This window comes from Salvelinus sp. IW2-2015, linkage group LG26 (genome assembly GCF_002910315.2).
Source record: "Salvelinus sp. IW2-2015 linkage group LG26, ASM291031v2, whole genome shotgun sequence".
Classification (NCBI taxonomy): domain Eukaryota; kingdom Metazoa; phylum Chordata; class Actinopteri; order Salmoniformes; family Salmonidae; genus Salvelinus; species Salvelinus sp. IW2-2015.
Window position 1 is genome coordinate 3,434,794 of NC_036866.1, and position 17,852 is coordinate 3,452,645.

Genomic DNA, 17,852 nt, shown 5'->3' on the forward strand with positions numbered 1-17,852 from the left:
CATTAGATCTGAGGTAATGTCAGATGTTGCATTAGATCTGAGGTAATGTCACATGTTCCATTAGATCTGAGGTAACGTCAGGATGTTAACATCAAGGTTTGTCATACAGAATACCTGATTTTATGCTGAAGGACAAGGCCAATATGCTGTGTCTGGACAGTGACTGGAGTGAAGGGATAGGTGAGACTTTTGTCCCTCTAACCAGAATGATTAGTTGATTAGCCCACAGTGCTAACTACTTAAGGTTTGTGGGTTTGATCCCTAATTACACTACAGATTTCTACACATAAGCTACACTAAACTACACTGAATGTCAGTCTCTCACATTGTGTTAGGGCATATGCTAAATGACTGTAATGTAGTGTAACGTCAACCCTCTACCAGGACATTAACGCTGTAGCTCTGCCAGAAGGAGCTGACATCAGTAACATAAGGAAATATGGTATAAAAAATAGCCATTTGTGTAAACTGGCCAACAAGCACAACAGTCTTTAATAAAGCAGTGCATCAGTTAATTACTAGTGACATCTCAACCACAGAGACTTAAAGGTAATAGCAGGCTTAGAGGCCAGCTTCACAACCACAGACAGCCCTCATATTAGAACCAGGAGAAAGAGAGGATAAGGACAACCAATCCAACCATCTATCATTCTATTCATCACTCTGTCCATCCATTATCTCGTTTACAGGTTGGACACACCCACGAAGCAAGCCAACAGGATGGATATGTGGTTGGAAGTGTGCGATACCTCACACAAAGATATCCTAACAGATTAGTATGCCAGGGCTGCCATGGAATTCATTCAGGATGGATTGAAAAGCCAGTCTGGATTTGATATTTGACTTGGCGCGAGGTATTTATTAGACATTATTTAGATATCCGAGTGCAGATGGATTGCTGTCTTTACATATCACTGATCAATTCGACAATCATTAGTTAAATTATCATTTGAACACGTCGTGATTGGATACCCTTCCTTACAAGCCCCTTGCAACAATTCATCAAGTCTAATTGTGCCTCTGCCTTTCAAAACATGACATAATTCATTTTTTTCTGCTCCGAGATGGAGCGAGAAGGTTTGTTTGACATTTGTCCACAGCATCTGGACACTATTCTGCTCTAGCTACAGCGTATTAACAATGGTATAAGCCTCACATGTGTTTCCGTTTTACAGCTAAGCAAAGGAACACATCATTCAGGCCCGGCCGACGACATTCAGGCCCTTTCAACAACAATGAGACCATTCTCTCTCTCTGCTGATAAATATGCCCCATATTTATCAGCAGAAGAATGTGATGTGGACCATGAACACGATGTGGTCAAACCTGATCTATTGTCCAGGAATTTCAAAGGTTTTCAAAGGCTAAACTAAATTAATCCAACTGTATGGAGCTGTGATGAAGAATAAGCACTGGACTGGAGATGATTACACCACGAGCCATGTATTTAGAAAGTTGTAGAATTTTCAGTTACATAGCATTATTTAAATATATTCCCATATAATGTTAATGGGGTGCTAACATGGCTGCCATAGCATGTTGCAGTGTCATGTAAATGCATCACAATGCAGAAACCTCAATGTCCCTACTCTCTAAATACACGGCTGGGATTAGACCTACTGGGGACATTTATACACAAAAATATAAACGCAACATGCAACAATTTAAAAGATTGTAGTTACAGATCATTTAAGGAAATCCATTAATTTAAATAAATTCATTAGGCCCTAATCTATGGATTTTACATGACTGAGAATACAGATATGCATCTGTTGGTCACAAATACCTTTAAAAAAAAGTAGGGCCGTGGATCAGAAAACCAGTCAGTATCTGGTGTGACCACCATTTGGTTCACGCAGCGTGACACATCTCCTTCACATAGAGTTGATCAGGCTGTTGATTATGGCCTGTGGAATGTTGTCCCACTCCTCTTCAATGGCTGTGCGAAGTTGCTTAATATTGGCAGGAACTGGACCACGCTGTCGTACACATCGATCCAGAGCATCCCAAACCTGCTCAATGGGTGGTGACATGTCTGGTGAGTATACAGGCCATGGAAGTTTCCAGGAATTGTGTACAGATCCTTGCGACATGGGGCTGTGCATTATCATGCTGAAACATAAGGTGATGGCGGCGGATGAATGGCACGACAATGGGCCTCAGGATCTTGTCACAGTATCTCTGTGCATTCAAATTGCCTTCGATGTCCACTGGCATGCTGGAGAAGTGTGCTCTTCACGGATTAATCAAGGTATCAAGGATCACTCTGTCTGCCGTCTGCCAGGTACAGTTGACACCGTGATTCATCCGTGAAGAGCACACTTCTCCAGCGTGCCAGTGGACATTGAAGATGAGCAATTGCCCACTGAAGTCTGTTACGACGCCGAACTGCAGTCAGGTAAAGACCCTGGTGAGGACAAGGAGAATGCAGATGAGCTTCCCTTAGACGGTTTCTGACAGTTTGTGCAGAAATTCTTCGGCAAACCAACAGTTTCATCAGCTGTCCGGGTGGCTGGTCTCAGATCATAACCCCGGTGAAGAAGCTGGATGTGGAGGTCTTGGGCTGGTGTGGTTACATGTGGTCTGTGGTTGTGAGTCCGGTTAGACTTACTGCCAAATTCTCTAAAACAACGTTGGTGTCACGATGTGTGCAACTGGTTGAAGTCAGGTGCAGGAGAGCAGAGATGGGTGACAACAGGCGCACTTTATTCATGCCCAAGGAAAACAGCGATAATGCCCAAAGTACACAAACGGCACAATAAACAAAACATACGGGTCAAACACATACCCGGCCAAACTAGCCTGATGCGAACCACACGTAACAAACAAACAATTCCACACACAGACATGGGGGGAACAGAGGGTAATATACATTTAGTCAGATGAGGGAATGTGAACCAGGTGTGCGGAAAACCAAGACAAAACAAATGGAAAATGAAAGGTGGAGTGGCGATGGCTAGAAGACCGGTGACGTCGACCGCCAAACGCCGCCCGAACAAGGAGAGGGACCGACTTCGGCGGACGTGGTGACAGTTGGAGGCGGCTTCTGGTAGAGAAATTAATTTAAAATTATCTGGCAACAGCTCTAGTGGATATTCCTGCAGTCAGCATGCCAATTGCATCTGTGGCATTGTGTTGAGTGACAAAACTGCACATTTTAGAGTGGCCTTTGATAGTCCCCAGCACAAGGTGCACCTGTGTAATGATCATGCTGTTTAATCAGCTTCTTGATATGCTACACCTGGATTATGTTGGCAAAGGAGAAATGCTCACCAACAGGGATGTAAACCTTTTTGGGAAATAAGTTTTTGTGCGTATGGAACATTTCTGGGATCTTTTATTTCAGCTCATGAAACATGGGACCAACACTTTACATGCTGTGTTTATGGTTTTGTTCAGTATAATAATAATAATAATTTATTAAACTTCTATAGAGCTTTTCATGACAGAAAGAAATCTCAAAGAGCTTCAAAAGCAAAAAATAAACAAGCAATACATCATCATGAGTAGCCTAGCTATAGCTAGCTAGCGCAACCAATACATCATCATGAGAAGCCTAGCTATAGCTAGCTAGCGCAACCAATACAACATCATGAGTAGCCTAGCTATAGCTAGCTAACTCAACCAATAGTGGCCAAGTCTTTGAGTGCATGCGTCGTCCAAAGATGGAGAGGGAGAGTTCGTGGCTTGATCAGAGGAAGGTGGTCAGGGAGATGGTTGATTAAAATGCCTGGTGACGATCTTGTTGTGGGCTACTCTGGGAACCAGCCTGAGGCGTGTAGCTCACCACACACAGTTCAAAGTAGTAGCCAGTCGTCCTCACTACGGGTCTTCTGCCTCAGCACTGCATTCCTCTGGTGTATCTCCCATTCATCTCAAGCTTCAGGTGACTCCTCAAATGATGTTCTCAGAAGATCAGGAACCAGCAGCCAGGTGAAACAAAAAGCTGGTACTGTGTCCAGATGCATCATTTAAACAAAAACATTAGCCAGCTAGCTAGGCATGCCAAAAAGAGTTGACCTGCCAGTCAATCTATAAATCTGTGGGTTAAAACCAACAGATATGTCATAACAACTCATTGTTATCAAAAACAAAATAGCTGATTTAAAACAACCATTAAAAACACTTAATAACGAAATGTACATATATACAGGAGCTCTCTGCTTAGGCTGCTACTAGGGTGCCATGGCAACTATACATTTGTGATACATGTGGCCTGACAAGATCAATAAGAGTCCTAACATGCTCTCAGTTCCTGTTCATAATATGTATAGTGTAAGACAGTGGAGGCTGGTAAAAGGAGGATGGCCCAAAGTAATGGCTGGAATGGTATACCAATTCATTCATTCCTTTCAAACCATTACAATGAGCCCTTCCTCCGATTTAAAGTGACTTGGGTCTCCACTGGTATGATATATGGGTATCTTTTTAGATTTTTGCTCACTCTCTCTGGGTGTCTTTTTATTTCATTTTATTTACTATTTTATTTTTAGGAAGTAGATCAGCTTTAATTTTGCAGATAGACTGTGGGTTCTATCAATGTAATTGTTTGTATCATTTTCAATCCTCCATATATATATATATATACATTTTTTTTTGTATATATATATATATATATATATATATATATATATATATATATATATATATATATATATATATATATTTATTTATTTATTTATTTTTTGTATATATATATATATATATAAACACTACCCCCATCCGGTAATTGGAGAAACCTAATGGACCACAATACTTAAGCTTCTACTTCCAGCTAACACATAGTATACCTTTTACAGACACGGTACACGGACATGGTGATTGTACATTAGTCATCTCTTTATTATTATTATTATTATTTATTTTTTATCCCACCCTTCAGCTACCTTCAACCCCTCCCATCTATCAAAACAAAACTTCAGCTACCTTCAACCCCTCCCGTCTATCAAAACAAGTGATCTAATGATTCTGTCTCTTCACTGCAAAATCTGCAGAGCTGTGGTGGTTGTATCCCCCATATATACATAACATTCCGTTTTTTTGCAATAATCTTCTATAGTAATTTAAATTTAAAAACTCAAAGTTTTGAATTCAGCGTTGTTTTGTGTATCAGTTTTGTATCAGTTTTCCCTGTGCCATGGAATCGGCACATCAAAAATCTCTTCCCGGCTTTTTTGCAACCTGTATGTCACAGCTGTAAATATGTTGGTCCTTAAATGGAAGTCCTACCTTTCTATGCACATGTTGCTCTTTGGCGGAGTGGATCTTGACGTGTTTGCGTAGAGAGCTGGGGTCGGTGTAGCGTTTGGTGCAGCCAGGGATCTGACATGCGTACGGTTTCTATAGAACATGACAAATATATGAGTACATGATAAGTATATGATGAGTACATGATAAGTATATGATGAGTACATGATAAGTATATGATGAGTACATGATAAGTATATGATGAGTACATGATAAGTATATGATGAGTACATGATAAGTATATGATTCAAAGCAACTATATTCTATAATAACAGCGCCATGAAACCCACAACCACCAGTCAAAGAAACTTAACATTGCTATATTGATTCATATAAAACCACAAGAACATGTATGCATTAGGCATTTGATTATTTTGCAAAATAATAGGAAGAAAATCAAGAACAATAATGCAGACACACAACAGGAATGAAATCTGATGAAATAAGAAAGCAAAAATAGACTCCTACCTTTCAGCTGAGAATACACAGAGTAACTGAAGAAATTGAATGCAAGAGAAGGAATAAGAAAGAGAGAGAAGAGAAAATTCGAAGGAGTTCAGTTTTTCTTAAATCTTTGAAGTAGCCAAATATAAAGCAGCATTTCAGTGCTCCATAGAAGACTGTTGGCATAAAGATGACATTCTTTATAGGGTTTATAAAGGTCTAGTAAAGTTAAAGTGCAAACTGCACCAAAAGATGTGAAGGGCACTAAACGTGAACACCAAAGCAACATCCCTACAGCAGTGGTCATTACATGTCCTCATCTTCACACAATATTAGCAATTAGAAAACACTGCATGTAGCCACTTGATAGAGATTTTGCCCTTGTTTTCTCTCTCTCTGTACAGTGGAATATAAGGCAGCCTTTAAAGTGAAAGGCGATACACCTCTTTATTAGCTCTCTGTTCCTACGTCGCTTTTTTTCGGTAAATAACACGTTATTCCAAGCCGCTCTCAGCACCACTAATCTCCGTCCTGTTTGTTATTCCAACGCAACGCTGCCCTGACACAGACCCACAAGTGGAGAAAAGAGCGAGAGAGAGAGAAAAAAACAAGAACACTTCTGTCTAGTATAAATATCATTACAGTTTAACATTATTTTTTCCCTAAAGTGCGTTTGGCAGGGTGGCAAGCGGCGAAATTAGACTCTCTGCAGGACGCTAATGCGCAGCCATCAGCGTCTGGAATGGCTGTGTAATTGGCAGTGTGTATACGGTAGTAAGGCTGGGTGGCTCAAGGCTGGCTGAGGCCTGTGGACTCTGATACAGTAAATCGTTGGAGGAGTGACAGACAGGAGAAGTGAGTAGTGGCTGACTCAGGCGTTCCTTTCCTTTATACACAGTCATTGCTTTCCCCTCTGTAGCAGAGACACAAGTCTGAGGCAGAACACTCCACGCTAAACTTACGGCTGGTTATTTGACTTACTGTGACTCGCGTCAGACTAATGCCGCGTTCAAAACCACTGGGAACTCGGGGAAAAAACGAGTTCAAATCATAACGTCAGTGATCTTAAAGTCGGAAAGTCAGAGCTCTAGAAAGAGGCCTGATTTTTCGACTTGAAATTCTGAGTTGGATGACCGTTCAAAACAAAGAGTTTTTTCCCCCGAGTTGTTCTGAACTCGGCATAATGGAAGGGATATTTAAATGGTGTGTAGCATGTCGTGCCACCAGAGGGAGGGAGTGTAACTCACTGACTGACGTTTCAATAATTTGTATTTTTATTTCACCTTTATTTAACCAGGTGGGCTAGTTGAGAACAAATTCTAATTTACAACTGCGACCCGGCCAAGATAAAGCAAAGCAGTGAGACACAAACAACAACACAGAGTTACACATGGAATAAACAAACATACAGTCAATAATACAATAGAAAAAGTATATTTACAGTGTGTGCAAATGAGGTAGGATAAGGGAGTTAAGGCAATAAATACGCCACAGTGGCGAAATAATTACAATATAACAATTAAACACTGGAGTGAAAGATGTGCAGAAGATGAATGTGCAAGTAGAACTGTGATACTGTCAAGAGATGGAAACGGGCATTTAAGTTTGGTAATAGGCACTAACGCTTTAATGTGTACAATTCCATTCTGCTTCCAATGATGTGAGTAGCAGCATCAAATATCCTAACCAAAAAAGTTTGATACTACTCTACGGATGCCTCAACATACACTCTAACCAGGGTTGGACATGTGGTGCTTGGCACTTCTATAACAAACCAGATCACCTCTTGCCCTTTGTGCTGTTGTTTATGCCCAATAATGTTTGTAGCATGTTTTGTGCTGCTACCATGTTGTGCTGCTGCTATGTTGTGTTGCTACCATGGTGTTGTCACGTTGTGTTGCTATTACGCTGTGTTTTCATGTGTTGCTGCCATGCTATGTTGTTGTCTTAGGTCTCTCTTTATGTAGTGTTGTGGTGTCTCTTGTCATGATGTGTGTTTTGTCCCATATTTTTACTTTATTTTATATTTTTAATCCCAGACCCTGTCCTCGCAGCAGGCCTTTTGCCTTTTGGTAGACCATCATTGTAAATAAGAATTTGTTCTTAACTGACTTGCCTAGTTAAATAAAGGTATTTTTTTTTTTTTAAGAGTTCAAACATCAACATCACCCCATTCCACTTATTTTAGGGCACCTGTAAGTGTTCATGACTGGATATAACCATGACTCTAACCCTTTCTAATAGACATGATCTATGATCTACAGCAGAGAGGCCGTGGGAGGTGGGAGTAGAGGAGAGTAGAACCAGTGGAGACTGTCTCCATGTGTGCTGACCGTGTCTAGGTGAGTGCGCTGGTGCTTGGCCCGGTCGCTGGAGTTGCTGAAAGCTTTCTGGCAGCCGGGGTGCTGGCACAGGTAGGGCTTCTCCCCCGTGTGGCTCCGTAGATGTATCTTCAGGTTCTCCAGGCGGGAAAAGGCCTTGTTGCAGCCCTCAAACTGTTAGGAGAGGATAGATGGATAGACACACACACACACACACACACACACACACACACACACACACACACACACACACACAAGCAGGAAAACACAGAGAGAAAGAGACAGAGTGAGAGGAAGAGAGGGAGAGAGGGTGGACAGAGGATGAGAGACAGGGGAAGAAAAGTAGATCAATATGAGATGAAGGCGGTACAGTACAGTAGTACAGTACACAGTAGTACAGTACAGTAAACAATGATACAGTACAGTAAACAATAGAACAGTACAGTAAACAATGGTACAGTACAGTAAACAGTGGTACAGTACAGTAAACAGTAGAACAGTAAACTGTGGTACAGTACAGTAAACAGTAGTACAGTAAACTGTGGTACAGTACAGTAAACAATGGTACAGTACAGTAAACAGTAGTACATTACAGTTGGGGCGGCAGGTAGCCTAGTGGTTAGAGCATTGGGCCAGTTGCTAGATCGAATCCCCGAGCTGCCAAGGTAAACAATCTGTCATTCTGCCCATGAACAAGGCAGTTAACCCACTAGGCCGTCATTGAAAATAAGAATTTGTTCTTAACTAAAGTTAAATAAAGGTTAAATAAATAATAAAATATATAAAAGAATAGTACAGTAAACAGTGGTACAGTAAAGTAAACAGTGGTACAGTACAGTAAACAGTAGTACAGTGCAGTAAACAGTGGTACAGTGCAGTAAACAGTGGTACAGTACAGTTAACAGTGGTACAGTAAACAGTGGTACAGTACAGTAAACAGTAGTACAGTGCAGTACAGTTAACAGTGGTACAGTAAACAGTGGTACAGTACAGTAAACAATAGTACAGTGCAGTACAGTACAGTAAACAGTGGTACAGCACAGTAAACAGTGTTACAGTCGTGGCCAAAAGTTTTGAGAATGACACAAATATTAATTTCCACAAAATTTGCTGCTTCAGTGTCTTTAGATATTTGTCACAATACTGGAGTATAATTACAAGCATTTCATAACTGTCAAAGGCTTTTATTGACAATTACATGAAGTTGATAAAAATAGTCAATATTTGCAGTGTTGACCCTTCTTTTTCAAGACCTCTGCAATCCGCCCTGCCATGCTGTCAATTAACTTCCTGACTGATGGCAGCCCATTCTTGCATAATCAATGCTTGGAGTTTGTCAGAATTTGTGGGTTTTTGTTTGTCCACCCGCCTCTTGAGGATTGACCACAAGTTCTCAATGGGATTAAGGTCTGGGGAGTTTCCTGGCCATGGACCCAAAATATCGATGTTTTGTTCCCCGAGCCACTTAGTTATCACTTTTGCCTTATGGCAAGGTGCTCCATCATGCTGGAAAATGCATTGTTCGTCACCAAACTGTTCCTGGATGGTTGGGAGAAGTTGCTCTCTGAGGATGTGTTGGTACCATTCTTTATTCATGGCTGTGTTCTTAGGAAAAATTGTGAGTGAGTCCACTCCCTTGGCTGAGAAGCAACCCCACACATGAATGGTCTCAGGATGCTTTACTGTTGGCATGACACAGGACTAAAGGTAGCGCTCACCTTGTCTTCTCCGGACAAGCTTTTTTCCGGATGCCCCAAACAATCGGAAAGGGTATTCATCAGAGAAAATGACTTTACCCCAGTACTCAGCAGTCCAATCCCTGTACCTTTTGCAGAATATCAGGCTGTCCTTGATGTTTTTCCTGGAGAGAAGTGGCTTCTTTGCCGCCCTTCTTGACACCAGGCCATCCTCCAAAAGTCTTCACCTCACTGTGTGTGCAGATGCACTCACACCTGCCTGCTGCCATTCCTGAGCAAGCTCTGTACTGGTGGTGCCCCGATCCCGCAGCTGAATCAACTTTAGGAGACGGCCCTAGCGCTTGCTGGACTTTCTTGGGCGCCCTGAAGCCTTCTTCACAACAATTGAACCGCTCTCCTTGAAGTTCTTGATGATCTGATAAATGGTTGATTTAGGTGCAATCTTACTGGCAGCAATATCCTTGCCTGTGAAGCCCTTTTTGTGCAAAGCAATGATGACAACACGTGTTTCCTTGGGGATAACCATGGTTGACAGAGGAAGAACAATGATTCCAAGCACCACCCTCCTTTTGAAGCTTCCAGTCTGTTATTCGAACTCAATCAGCATGACAGAATGATCTCCAGCCTTGTCCTCTTCAACACTCACACCTGTGTTAACGAGAGAATCACTGACATGATGACAGCTGGTCCTTTTGTGGCAGGGCTGAAATGCAGTGGAAATGTTTTTTGGGGATTCAGTTCATTTGCATGGCAAAGAGGGACTTTGCAATTAATTGAAATTCATCTGATCACTCTTCATAACATTCTGGAGTATATGCGAATTGCCATCATACAAACTGAGGCAGCAGACTTTAAGAACTTATATTTGTGTCATTCTCAAAACTTTTGGCCACGACTGTACAGTACAGTAAACAGTAGTACAGTGCAGTACATTAGAGTAAACAGTAGTATAGTACAGTAAACAATGGTACAGTACAGTAAACAGTGGTACAGTACAGTAAATAATGGTACAGTACAGTAAACATTAGTACAGCGCAATACAGTACAGTAAACAGTGGTACAGCACATTAAACAGTAGTACAGTGCAGTACAGCACAGTAAACAGTGGTATCGTAAACACTACTAAAGTACAGTAGACATATCCCGCTCGGTTAATCCGCCTTAACTATTCACAGTGACACGCGGCAATGGTCAGCCTGACATCAATATCAGTCATGGCTGCCATGGATGGCCCACAACAATGTGAGGCTTTGGAGCAACTGAGGAGCATTGCATCAGGGCCCTTTCCTGTACAATCACTTAATCACTTACCTGTTACCTTATCTGAGGGCTCTGCCGGCCCCTAGCCCTAACTTGTTACCCTATCTGAGGGCTCTGCCCGGACCCTAACCCTAACCTATTACTCAATCTGAGGGCTCTACTGGCCCCGCCTACCTCTGCCGGCCCCACCTACCCGATCAGGGGCGAGAGAAGTGCACACACACACACACACACACACACACACACACACACACACACACACACACACACACACACACACACACACACACACACACACGTTGTGTGTGCGTGTATGTGTGTGCACGTGCACTGGGGAAGGTTGGGGAGTGTTGGGTTACACCCAAGGAGAGAGACACCATTCTTCTAATGGGACTTCAGTCCTGATCTGGTCTCAACGTTCTTACATGGGCTCTTCTATTCACTCACAGCTAGGACAGACAGGGCCCTACAGTATATTCACAGCTAGAAAAGACAGGGCCCTCTATTCACAGCTCGGACAGACAAGATCCTTTATTCACTCACAGCTAGGACAGACAGGACTCTATGTTCATAGCTAGGACAGACAGGACGCTCTTTTCACAGCTAGGACAGACAGGGCCCTCTATTCACAGCTAGGACAGACAGGTCCCTCTATTCACAGCTAACACAGACAGGTCCCTCTATTCACAGCTAACACAGACAGGTCCCTCTATTCACAGCTAGGACAGACAGGGCCCTCTATTAACAGCTAGGACAGACAGGGCCCTCTATTAACAGCTAGGACAGACAGGTCCGTCTATTCACCCACAGCTAGGGCTGTTGCGGTAACCCTATTACCGCCACACCGGAGGTCACAAGTCATGAAGGCAGTCAAATTTTACGTGACTGTTTAGTCACGGTAATTAGGCTTTCCCAAGCTCTGATGCTGCTGATGGTCATTAGTAGCCTCCCAAACTTGGTAACTGCCTGGTACTCAGCACTCTATTGTCCTTCTAATCACTCTGACATCAATGCAAATGTAATCAAAAATCTAATCAAACACTTCATTAGGGCCCATGAGCTCATGTTGTGTAACATTTCTATAGGCTATGCAATTGCCCAAGAAAACAGAGTGATGGCCTCTACTGAAAAGAGGAGGAGACCATGAGCTTTCTATAGATTAGGCCTACTATATTTATTTCTCAACTTTTCTAATATTAAGCACATTGTTTATCTTTACAACAGGAGTTTAGCATACTTGCCTGGCATGAAAATTAACCACGGGAAAAGCATCTTCCATCCACTATTTAAGTGCATAGATGAAATGTATTTTTTCCCGCTGCCCCTGTTTCGAGACCGTTGCATGATAATGGTCCATTCTAAATCAAAACAAATTTCACACATATATTATTTAGTATATGTAAAGACAAGATTAAATCAAGAATAGTCTGATGGGGACAATATTAGCCTATAATTTGTGAATGATATATTATCACTTGTGAATGATGCCCAGCATAAGAAACCCGACTATTTTTTGCGACTTTTCGAATCATAGTCACACACCTCATGTAGCCTAACCCTTAGGCCTATATGTTTTCGAATCAAATCAAATTTTATTGGTCACATACACATATTTAGCAGATGTTATTGCAGGTGTAGTGAAAGGCTTGTGTTCCTAGCTCAAACAGTGCAGTAATATCTAACAATTCATAACAATACACACAAATCTAAAGTAAAAGAATAGAGTTAAATATTAGGATGAGCAATATCGGATAGGCATTGACTTAAATACAGTAGAATTGAGTACAGTAAATAAATATGAGATGAGTAAAGCAGTATGTAAACACTATTAAATTGACTAGTGTTCCGTTATTAAAGTGACCAGTGATTCCATGTCTATGTAGAGGACCAGTCAAAAGTTTGGGCACATCTACTCATTCAAGGGTCTTTATTTATTTTACTATTTTCTACATCGTAAAATAATAGTGAAGACATCAAAACTATGAAATAACACATATGGAATCATGTTGTAGCCAAAAAAGTGTTGAACAAATCAAAATATATTTTATACTTGAGATTCTTCAAAGTAGCCACCTTTGCCTTGATGACAGCTTTGCACACTCTTGACATTCTCTCAACCAGCTTCACCTGGAATGCTTTTCCAACAGTCTTGAAGGAGTTCCCACATATGCTGAGCACTTGTTGGCTGCTTTTCCTTCACTCTGCAGTCCAACTCATCCCAAATCATCTGAATTTGGTTGAGGTCTGCTGATTGTGGAGGCCAGGTCATCTGATGCAGCACTCCATCACTCTCCTTCTTGGTCAAATAGCCCTTACACAGTTCCCACTGTGAAGCATTGAGGAGGAGGTGTGATGGTGGGTGGGTGCTTTGCTGGTGACACTGTCAGTGATTTATTTAGAATTCAAGGCACACTTAACCAACATGGCTACTGCAGAAATTCGCCATCCCATCTGGTTTGCGCTTAGTAGGACTATCATTTGTTTTTCAACAGGACAATGACCCAACATACCTCCCCCTCCATGCTTCACAGTGGGAACCACACACGCGGAGATGATCCGTTCACCTACTCTGCGTCTCACAAAGACACGGCGGTTGGAACCAAAATTCTCACATTTGGATTCATCAGACCAATGGACAGATTTCCACCGGTTTAATGTCCATTGCTCGTGTTTCTTGGCCCGAGCACATCTCTTAATCTTATTGGTGTACTTTAGTAGTGGTTTCTTTGCAGCAATTCGACCATGAAGGCCTGATTCATGCAGTCTCCTCTGAACAGTTGATGTTGAGATGTGTCTGTTACTTGAACTCTGTGAAGCATTTATTTGGGCTTCAATCTGAGGTGCAGTTAATTCGAATGAACTTATCCTCTGCAGCAGAGGTAACTCTCGGTCTTCCTTTCCTATGGTGGTCCTCATGAGAACCAGTTTCATCATAGGGCTTGATGTTTTTTGCGACTGTGTAACAGTATAACTTTAGACCGTCCCCTCGCCCCGACACGGGCGCGAACCAGGGACCCTCTGCACACATCAACAACAGTCACCCACGAAGCGTCGTTACCCATCGCTCCACAAAAGCATCGGGGAACCCTAACCCAAAAGCAAGGGGAACCACTACTTCTAGGTTTCAGAGCAAGTGACGTAACTGATTGAAACGCTATTAGCGCGTACCCGCTAACTAGCTAGCCATTTCACATCTGTTACAACTGCACTTGAAGAAACTTTCAAAGGTCTTGACATTTTCCGGATTGACTAACCTTCATGTCTTAAAGTAATGATGGACTGTCGTTTGTCTTTGCTTATTTGAGCTTTTCTTGACATAATATGGACTTGTTATTTCACCAAATAGGGCTATCTTCTATGTACCACCCCTACCTTGTCACAACACCTGATTGGCTCAAACGCATTGAAAGGGAAAGAAATTCCACAAATTAACTTTTAACAAAGAACACCTGTTAATTGAAACCCATTCCAGGTGACCACCTCATGAAGCTGGTTGAGAGAATGCCAAGCTTGTGCAAAGCTGTCATCAAGGCAAAGGGTGGCTACTTTAAAGAATCTCAAATATAAAATATATTTTGATTTGTTTCACACTTTGTTGGTTACTACATGATTCCATGTGTTATTTCATAGTTTTGATGTCTTCATTATTTTTCTGCAATGTAGAAAATAGTAAAAATAAAGAAAAACCCTGGAATGAGTGGGTGTGTACAAACTTTTGACTAGCAATGTGTATAGGGCAGCAGCCTCTAAGGTGCAGGGTTGAGTAACCAGGTGGTAGCCGGCTAGTGATGGCTACTTAACAGTCTGATGGCCTTAAGATGGAAGCTGTTTGTCAGTCTCTTCTCCCAGCTTTGATGGACGAGTCATGACCTCACCTTCTGGATGATAGCGGGGTAAACAGGCCGTGGCTCGGGTGGTTGATATCCTTGATGATCTTTTTGGACTTCCTGTGACATCGGGTGCTGTAGGTGTCCTGGAGGGCAGGCAGTGTGCCCCCTGTGATGCGTTGGGAAGACCGACAAGATTGTGCATCTGTAAAAGTTTGGAAGGGTCTTAGGGGCCAAGACAAATTTCTTCAGCTTCCTGATGTTGAAGAGACGCTCTTGCGCCTTTTTCACAACACTGTCTGTGTGGGTGGACCATTTCAGATCGTCGGGTATTGTGTACACTGAGGAACTTTAAGTTTTTCACCTTCTTCACTGCGGTCCCGTCGATGTGGATAGTTGCGTGCGCTCTCTGCTTTTTCCTGACGTCCACGATCAGCTCCTTCGTTTTGTTGAGGGAGAGGTTCTTTTCCTGACACCACTCCGCCAGGGTCCTCACCTCCTCCCTGTAGGATGTCTGATTATTGTTGGTAATCAGGCCTACAACTGTTGTGTTGTCTGCAAACTTGATGATTGAGTTGGAGGCATGCGTGGCCAAGCAGTCATGGGTGAACAGGCAGTACAGGAGCTGGATATGCACGCACCCTTGTGGGGCCCCTGTGTTGAGAATCAGCAAAGTGGAGGTGTTGTTTCCTACCTTCACCGCCTGGGGGCGGCCCGTCAGGAAGTCCAGGACCCAGTTGCACAGGGCAGGATTGCATCATCTGTGGATCTATTGGGGCGGTATGAAAATTGAAGTGGGTCTAGCGTGTCAGGTAAGGTAGAGATGATATGGTCCTTAACCAGCCTCTTCATGATGACAGAAGTGAGTGCTATGTGGCGATAGGTTTTGATAAGGTTTGTATCACAACTAAAGTGGCCAAATAACTTCTAAAAATTAAGCACATTAAGTTTCAAGTTCAGGAAGATAATTTTCACCATAAAAATGCACCTTTATAATTAAAACATGACATGCATAATCGCATTTGCAGTCTTTTGATTATGGTATTTTCCTGCTAATGGAACTTCCGTGCTTATAGCCTACTGCTATGTGCGCATTGCTGCCCCGGTAATGTGAAGAAAAGCCTAATAGTTTATTAACATTTTAAGCTAAACATCTGTTGTGTCAATAACATTTCCCCCCAAAAATGTTGGATGCTAGAGGTTGTATTAATTTGGGATCTGTTGCATCCCACAACTGTCCCAGACTATGTTTGGAATATTTATTTCTTGCACAGAATAGAATAGGTTGACTTTTGTAGTATGGGGGATAGTAGATTTGACATAGGCTAGTGCTTCTGCTGTTCGTTAGGCCTACTCATCTTGTTGGCTGACAAAGTAAATGTGTACAGTTCTTCCAATATCTTCAATATGCACCTTGGAATTGGATAAGGATGCGCACAGTTGCGTCCCCGATGTGTCTGTCTTCACTTGTAGCCTTTGAGAAAGACTATCACCAGATGGAGAGCCATGAGAGTGAGATGCACTTCGGAGCCTGCAGCACTCAGGGAGAAGGGCACAGCGGCCACCGGCCGCAAAATGTTTTTTTAGGGTGCATTACGGCAACAAAGGGGATGCTGCTGTGAAATTCGAGGCATTATCAAGTGCTTGTCAAATTGTGAATGAGAGACTGATGAAGTGTGTACAGCCTGTGCAAAAAACAAAGCAGAGCTCATGCCTTTCAAATGACTTTTTTCAAATCATCATTAGAGTCGCATCATGCAGCCTTACAATATATTAAAAATCCAAAATATAGCCCAACATTTGTAGAACAACGAAAGTTAAATTCATATCTTTAAATCACTGTATCACACCCGGCCATGATTGGAGTCACATAGGGGGGCGCACAATTGTCCCAGCGTCGTCCAGGTTTGGCCGGTGTAGGCCGTCATTGTAAATAAGAATTTGTTCTTAACTGACTTGCCTATTTAAATAAAAGTTAAATAAAATTAATTAAGTATATAGGAGCACCTATTTCTTTATTAACCTCTCAACACAGAATAACCGCATGTGCGCACTCCCTCAAATCATTTGGAGAAAATATCCTTTCTATTTTATTCAGCTTTGTTTAATTGTATTCTTCATACTATTAAATAATGTAAAATAATGCCACAGAATTCTAAGAAAATCTTGTCTGCTAAATGAACTCGTGTAGCCCACAGCCATTTGGCATAGCCACATAAGGACCTCACATAAGGACAACTCAGAGTATGCTATTTTGTTCTTCTAAAATAGACTACATTTTCTTCATATCATGCTTCTTTAGACCTGTCTAAAATAAAAGGATTTATTGTGAAGGTGTAGGCTATGTTACATGGGATTTATTTGACTTTCTAAAATGTAGATGTTCCAAAGGTCTGCGCCAGTGGCTTGTAAGCTATGTGTGGAAGCTAGGAAATGCTAAATGTGTTTATGTTAATTAACGGACTTATATTCACTCACAGCTAGGACAGACAGGATCCTCTATTCACATCTAGGATAGACAGGATCCTCTATTCACAGCTAGGACAGACAGGATCCTCTATTCACATCTAGGAAAGACTCTATATTCACAGCTAGGACAGACAGGGACCTCTATTCACAGCTAGGACAGACAGGACACCATATTCACAGTTAGGACAGACAGGGGCCTCTATTCACAGCTAGGACAGACAGGACCCTCTATTCACAGCTAGGACAGACAGGGGCTTCTATTTACTCACAGCTACAGTAGGACAGACAGGAACCTCTATTCACAGCTAGGACAGACAGGACCCTATATCCACAGCTAGTTTATACACAACCCTATAATCACTTACAGCTAGGACAGACACAATCCTTTATTCACTCACAGATGAGACAGACAGAACCTATATTCACAGCTAGGACAGGCAGGGCTCTCTACTCACAGGCCCTGATCCATTTAATAAGGGAGAAACCTAAGCCTGCCATGTAGAGGTGGGTCGAATGACCTGAGTTGTGTGTGTGTGTGTGTGTGTGTGTGTGTGTGTGTGTGTGTGTGTGTGTGTGTGTGTGTGTGT

General features: G+C 42.1%; 1 protein-coding gene across 1 annotated transcript in view; it reads right to left on the reverse strand.

Annotated features, from left to right (window-relative positions):
- The window catches only part of LOC111952982 (zinc finger protein GLIS1-like), a 150,797-nt gene that overhangs the window by 35,420 nt on the left and 97,525 nt on the right, over positions 1-17,852 (reverse strand). Inside the window, exons 5-6 of the mRNA XM_023972030.2 lie at positions 8,025-8,186; positions 5,230-5,340 (exon numbers count right to left, since the gene is read on the reverse strand). Coding sequence (XP_023827798.1) covers positions 5,230-5,340; positions 8,025-8,186 — 273 coding nt within the window. The remainder of the gene's footprint in view (positions 1-5,229; positions 5,341-8,024; positions 8,187-17,852) is intronic.